The 7,278-nt window shown below is 54.4% G+C and overlaps 1 protein-coding gene across 1 annotated transcript in view; it reads right to left on the bottom strand.

The window, feature by feature from the left end:
- Positions 1–793: 793 nt before the first annotated feature.
- The window catches only part of LOC127750277 (uncharacterized), a 58,063-nt gene continuing 51,578 nt past the window's right edge, over positions 794–7,278 (bottom strand). The window contains exon 2 of the mRNA XM_052271477.1: positions 794–2,633. Coding sequence (XP_052127437.1) covers positions 1,068–2,633 — 1,566 coding nt within the window. The 3' untranslated portion in view covers positions 794–1,067. The remainder of the gene's footprint in view (positions 2,634–7,278) is intronic.

The following is a 7,278-nucleotide window of genomic DNA, read 5'->3' as shown; positions in this document are numbered from 1 at the left end:
GGGGGGGGGGAGAGGGAGAGGGCGGGGGGGAGGCAGCGCATCAAGTCATAGCCGCAGTTTGCAGGGCGGGTGGTGGAGAGTCAAGACCGACCATTGTATGAATTGATTGATACGATTCGACGAGCGTGCGAGCGTGCGCTTTAGAGGGCAGTGCGATTAGAGAGAGAGAGAGAGAGAGAGAGAGAGAGAGAGAGAGAGAGAGAGAGGGAGAGAGGCGAGTAGGAAGGGAGTCCCTGTTGGAAAAATCTCCCAGGATTAAATTAGCATGCCGCATGCCTGAGGTTGGCAACAGTCTCCGGCCAGGTCGGCGAGGTCGGACGCAGCGCGCGCAGCGGGACGCCTCAAACAGAGCGGAGCCGCCTGCCGGCCATCACCTCCGACTGCATCCACCTGGACGGTATGGTATGGTAATACAGGCGGGTCACGCCGCCACGGGCCGCGCTGCACCCGAGTGTTAACTATTGTATTGTCACGAGGAGTACAAATCATGTGCAACACCTGACACACTATGCACATCTGCATGATGCGGCCGCCGGTCTTCCGTTTGCAGTGCTTTGTGTTTTTGTTCCTCTGTAGCGCGTAAGTCACCTGGAGAGGGAGAGAATGCCCGCTATCACGAGTATCACCCACCCACTCCACCAAAGAGTTGAGTTCAATAAATATATCAAGTCCTTTTTGAGACAACGCTAGCAAACCAGTCAAACGTCAAAGTGTAGTAGTATGCAGCTCGACACTTGTAATAATATTGAGTGAATATAACAACAGTAAATTAAAGAGCCGCAATGTAGAGAGTTCCCTCCAATCAAGGTTTATTTTAACCTTTCAACACAAAATCAACAAATCAAGGAAAAAACAAAGTATGAAAACAAAAGATAAACTCCATCATTAGAATACTGTACTAACATCTGAATGAGTTAAATTGAGGTTACATTTACAAATGAATGTGCTAAATTCTAGTAACAGTTACATATAAATGTGTCAAATTTAAGTTACATTTTCCTATGAAAATGTTCAATTTTATTTACATAGAAAAATGTTAAGTTTGGTTACATTTGCATTTTAAATGGTTAAATTTCAGTTACATTATATGCTAAGGAATAATGTGGATCCCTCGGATCCTCGGTGAAGTAGGAGAAGACACGATCCCCCCATAAGTCTTTCCAGTTTTTCCAAGGAGTGTGGTAGTCTGTCCATGGACACTGCGCCTCTGGATGCGAGAAGAGGAAAAGACTTTCAGATTTCCGGGCAGAGTCAGAATGAAGCCAGTCCAGCTTGCACTTTTGGCATCGTGGAATACGACAGTGGTCCAGACGCAGGTGCAGTGCGGGGTTAACCAACAAGAGCGCTCTGGTGGCGTCCTTGGGCACCCCCTGGGGCACCCAGTCGTCGACGTGGGTGTGACGCAGCCCGAGGCAGCGAAGGTTCGGCGCCGTGGCGGGGCTGATGCTGTGCAGGAGCTCCTCCAAGTCCATATCCCCATCCAACTCAAGCTTCTTTAGGGCTGGCAGCAAGCACAGCGACTGAGCCAGCAACGGAATGAGCGCCTGCTTCAGACGGAAATAACCCGACCAGCGGAAACTATAGATGGTCAACTTCTCCACCTGAGATTTCCCAGACGAGGCCAGGGCCCGAACGAGATCCAAGTAGAAGTCTTCCGAGCAGGGTTGTCTTTTTTCGTACCAACTGTAAAAATCATCACGACGTGCGTCACGGCATTCCAGTGTGACTTCACGCAGGTGGTGGGCCTCACGGAGCAACTTCAGGGCCCCTTTCTCACCACGCTGCATATATTTGTCCAAACTTAAAGTCAGGATTGTCAGTGACTTGCATGACGCCAAGGCCTCTAGCCCTGAGATCAGTTGGCAGTTCAGCTGACAAAGGTTTGGCATACCGGTAAACAGGCGAGCTGTCAATGTCGACTCCGGCGTCAAATCTTCCTCAAAGTTGTCTATAGACCGCGGAGAGATCCGCAACTCAACAGTCTCCATAGTGGCAGCATGGATGGTCAGCATGGAGCGCAGGTAGGACACCAGCTCCACCTCCTCAGCGTGACAATTTAGTTTCCTCATTGTGCTAGGGCTAACGTTGCGTCGAAGGGCGCTACTTCTTATAATTGGTTCTGATTCGGGCCCGAAGTGGGCCATTATGGCGAGGTCCTCCACCCCACGTGCAAATACCACAGTCTCGAAGAAATTGGAAATATCTTGGTCGGATAGTGCGTCATCGTTCACATGAATTCTTAGAACCAGTGTCTTGAGTCGGCCCAGCGAGGCCTGGCGCTTGACCAGCCTGGCAGCATAGGGGGCAAGGAAGGATCCTCCATAGTGCATGCTATCTAGGGTAATCGCGAGCCTCCTCACCGCGCAGCTCGACGTGTAGAGGTGGCGGCACCTGAGGCGTTGGCGGAGATTGTCCCCGTCCCCGAACACCATAGAGGCCAGGCAGGGCGCAAGTCTCAGCACCGCACAGTCGGACCGCCGGCCAAGCTCGATGCGACGTCTGTTCCACACGAAAGGGGCCAGCGCTAGCTCGCCCATCCTCTTGGAAACGAGACGACACGTGAGGACGTCCTTGACGGCCAGTCGCTGCAGAACCTCCAGCACCACGTCGTCCGGGAGATCAGTTAAAGAGCACTGCAAGAGCAGAGCAAGAAGGCCAACTTTAGAAAATGAAACACATAGCACGAAAACTTTTCAGAAAGGGGAAGTAAATAAGAGTAAGGAGTTACGATCACAACAATGCCCAAGCCAAATATTTTCCGCGATTTCAAGGTGCATAGTAATGTTTCCACGTCCTTTGCAAGGGTCCCCGTTGCCCCTTGCCTGTTCGCTCATTCCCCCAAACTGTGGTCGGCCTCTCGGCCGAGGCGCGTAACCCTAAACTCGGTGGTGAAGGTGCCGGGACACGCTGTTCGGCGTCACATCAGCGAGTATAGTCCGAATGAACACTTCACTGCATGGGGCTCACTCACTCTCCCCCACCACGGTCTCCCAACAAGTTAACCCCTTTCCTCATTTTTGTTTCCATATTATTATACTTTTTTTCACAAAGTTTTTATCGCACGGCTGGTGTTCGGGAGGATTTGGATGACGATGATGGGTGGCGGCTTGTACTTTCCTGGCATCCTCCGGTGCCGACACTTGATACAGCACAGCGCGCTGCATGCAACCTGCTGGCAAAGGCTTCGGGGCCCCGACCTGGGCGCGGGGACCCCAAACTGCTGTGCCCGCAGCACTACCGTGGCGTCGCCTAGCAGGTCAATACAATACGTGCTGCGCTGCTACTTCAACAAGGGCTATAACATAACGACTGCTTGAACTAGCGCCACCGATTTCTCGGGTAACACAGTCCCGGCCCATCCCTGCGGTGGGCTAGTGCCGGTGTCGACAAAAAGCCGGGCACTTTTTCAACTAAAAGTTCGCAGTGTATTGGTGCTGCTGTGGCTTTCTCATTTCTCCTCGGCGTTACACCCTCGCCCTGCATAACCCGCCCCTTGCTGGTACTGCCCGGGGATTCCCTGGGACGGCTTGAATCGGCCCGGAACCATTCACCGCAAGAGGGCCGCGGCCGGCGGGGTGGGGTGGGGTGAGGTGGGACGGGGTGAGGTGGGACGGGGTGAGGCGGGGCGCAGCGCAGGGCTCTAGCAGGGTGGTGGGGCGTGGCCGAGAAAGGGCGATCGCGCCACCTGCACGCTGCTACACTGGCAGAAACGCCGGTGATCGCCAAACTATTCGCTTTCCCATACTTTGTGTTTACGAGTGCATTCCCTCTCCCCCTATCTTTTGCCCTCGCCTGCCCTCCTCTCTACCCCCCCCCCGTCCAGACGCAGGTGCAGTGCGGGGTTAACCAACAAGAGCGCTCTGGTGGCGTCCTTGGGCACCCCCTGGGGCACCCAGTCGTCGACGTGGGTGTGACGCAGCCCGAGGCAGCGAAGGTTCGGCGCCGTGGCGGGGCTGATGCTGTGCAGGAGCTCCTCCAAGTCCATATCCCCATCCAACTCAAGCTTCTTTAGGGCTGGCAGCAAGCACAGCGACTGAGCCAGCAACGGAATGAGCGCCTGCTTCAGACGGAAATAACCCGACCAGCGGAAACTATAGATGGTCAACTTCTCCACCTGAGATTTCCCAGACGAGGCCAGGGCCCGAACGAGATCCAAGTAGAAGTCTTCCGAGCAGGGTTGTCTTTTTTCGTACCAACTGTAAAAATCATCACGACGTGCGTCACGGCATTCCAGTGTGACTTCACGCAGGTGGTGGGCCTCACGGAGCAACTTCAGGGCCCCTTTCTCACCACGCTGCATATATTTGTCCAAACTTAAAGTCAGGATTGTCAGTGACTTGCATGACGCCAAGGCCTCTAGCCCTGAGATCAGTTGGCAGTTCAGCTGACAAAGGTTTGGCATACCGGTGAACAGGCGAGCTGTCAATGTCGACTCCGGCGTCAAATCTTCCTCAAAGTTGTCTATAGACCGCGGAGAGATCCGCAACTCAACAGTCTCCATAGTGGCAGCATGGATGGTCAGCATGGAGCGCAGGTAGGACACCAGCTCCACCTCCTCAGCGTGACAATTTAGTTTCCTCATTGTGCTAGGGCTAACGTTGCGTCGAAGGGCGCTACTTCTTATAATTGGTTCTGATTCGGGCCCGAAGTGGGCCATTATGGCGAGGTCCTCCACCCCACGTGCAAATACCACAGTCTCGAAGAAATTGGAAATATCTTGGTCGGATAGTGCGTCATCGTTCACATGAATTCTTAGAACCAGTGTCTTGAGTCGGCCCAGCGAGGCCTGGCGCTTGACCAGCCTGGCAGCATAGGGGGCAAGGAAGGATCCTCCATAGTGCATGCTATCTAGGGTAATCGCGAGCCTCCTCACCGCGCAGCTCGACGTGTAGAGGTGGCGGCACCTGAGGCGTTGGCGGAGATTGTCCCCGTCCCCGAACACCATAGAGGCCAGGCAGGGCGCAAGTCTCAGCACCGCACAGTCGGACCGCCGGCCAAGCTCGATGCGACGTCTGTTCCACACGAAAGGGGCCAGCGCTAGCTCGCCCATCCTCTTGGAAACGAGACGACACGTGAGGACGTCCTTGACGGCCAGTCGCTGCAGAACCTCCAGCACCACGTCGTCCGGGAGATCAGTTAAAGAGCACTGCAAGAGCAGAGCAAGAAGGCCAACTTTAGAAAATGAAACACATAGCACGAAAACTTTTCAGAAAGGGGAAGTAAATAAGAGTAAGGAGTTACGATCACAACAATGCCCAAGCCAAATATTTTCCGCGATTTCAAGGTGCATAGTAATGTTTCCACGTCCTTTGCAAGGGTCCCCGTTGCCCCTTGCCTGTTCGCTCATTCCCCCAAACTGTGGTCGGCCTCTCGGCCGAGGCGCGTAACCCTAAACTCGGTGGTGAAGGTGCCGGGACACGCTGTTCGGCGTCACATCAGCGAGTATAGTCCGAATGAACACTTCACTGCATGGGGCTCACTCACTCTCCCCCACCACGGTCTCCCAACAAGTTAACCCCTTTCCTCATTTTTGTTTCCATATTATTATACTTTTTTTCACAAAGTTTTTATCGCACGGCTGGTGTTCGGGAGGATTTGGATGACGATGATGGGTGGCGGCTTGTACTTTCCTGGCATCCTCCGGTGCCGACACTTGATACAGCACAGCGCGCTGCATGCAACCTGCTGGCAAAGGCTTCGGGGCCCCGACCTGGGCGCGGGGACCCCAAACTGCTGTGCCCGCAGCACTACCGTGGCGTCGCCTAGCAGGTCAATACAATACGTGCTGCGCTGCTACTTCAACAAGGGCTATAACATAACGACTGCTTGAACTAGCGCCACCGATTTCTCGGGTAACACAGTCCCGGCCCATCCCTGCGGTGGGCTAGTGCCGGTGTCGACAAAAAGCCGGGCACTTTTTCAACTAAAAGTTCGCAGTGTATTGGTGCTGCTGTGGCTTTCTCATTTCTCCTCGGCGTTACACCCTCGCCCTGCATAACCCGCCCCTTGCTGGTACTGCCCGGGGATTCCCTGGGACGGCTTGAATCGGCCCGGAACCATTCACCGCAAGAGGGCCGCGGCCGGCGGGGTGGGGTGGGGTGAGGTGGGACGGGGTGAGGTGGGACGGGGTGAGGCGGGGCGCAGCGCAGGGCTCTAGCAGGGTGGTGGGGCGTGGCCGAGAAAGGGCGATCGCGCCACCTGCACGCTGCTACACTGGCAGAAACGCCGGTGATCGCCAAACTATTCGCTTTCCCATACTTTGTGTTTACGAGTGCATTCCCTCTCCCCCTATCTTTTGCCCTCGCCTGCCCTCCTCTCTACCCCCCCCCCCCTCCCTCTCCCCCGTCTCTCTCTGCGAATTAAGTGTCAGCAGCCGCGTTCCAGTTGGCGATAGCTGATTAGCATTAATGCGTGATTGTCTTTTTATGAGCACTTCGTTACGCTCGTTATAAGGAAAAGGGATATTGAAGTGGAGAGGAGGTGGGGAGTGAACGAGCGCAGAAGTGTGCTACGGCATTCAGAGACGCTGAGTCTGCAGCCAGTGTCCTCTACAATAACGGTCTAGAAGAAAGTGCCCAAAATTGCCCATTTCATTTAGATGTCTACATGAAAATAAAAGTTAAAGGTACCTCCGTTGTCGTGCACTTGCTGTTGGGTGGTCATATGCACCGGATGCCGTACCCACCCTACGCCCCGCCGCGCCCGCCCAGCCTCGCCCCGCCACGCCCCCGTCTCCAGGCGATTTGACTTCCGATATGGAATATTGTTATCGCCAGATCAGGGCCGATTTCCGTCCCCGTGCGACCTCCGGCCCGCTGCCGAGGACCTCCATGCGTTCGAAATAACTCTGCTTTCTGACAGCACCTTTCACACACACACACACGCCTCTGTGAATTTTGTTATTTTTCTCGTACAACAAAAGCAGCATCCATCGTGGCGGATGGACGTACGTTATTTTCGTTTCGTTTCCCTCACACCGTATTATGCAAAAGCACACGCGTGACAATGGCCGTCTTAAATTGTGCCGCAGCGGTGAGGTCAACGGTATTGGGCAGGGCTGCTGCAAAGGTAACTGGCATTCACAGAGTTGAAAGAGTAACAGTAACAGTACAACACGGTTGTTGGGCATTGAAATTATCTGTTGCACACCTGCAATGTGCAATAGGCGCCCCCGCCCCCATTCCCAGGCGCGGTTTTAAGTCCGTCTGACGGAGGGGGCGATTTGATGTGGGTTGCCTACTTTCAGGGGTTTTGTCGGACAAATTGCCTACCCACCCC

Source organism: Frankliniella occidentalis, unplaced genomic scaffold, assembly GCF_000697945.3.
Source record: "Frankliniella occidentalis isolate FOCC.00 unplaced genomic scaffold, Focc_3.1 Scaffold163, whole genome shotgun sequence".
In the NCBI taxonomy this organism is placed as follows: domain Eukaryota; kingdom Metazoa; phylum Arthropoda; class Insecta; order Thysanoptera; family Thripidae; genus Frankliniella; species Frankliniella occidentalis.
This window is presented reverse-complemented; position numbering and strand designations above follow the sequence as displayed.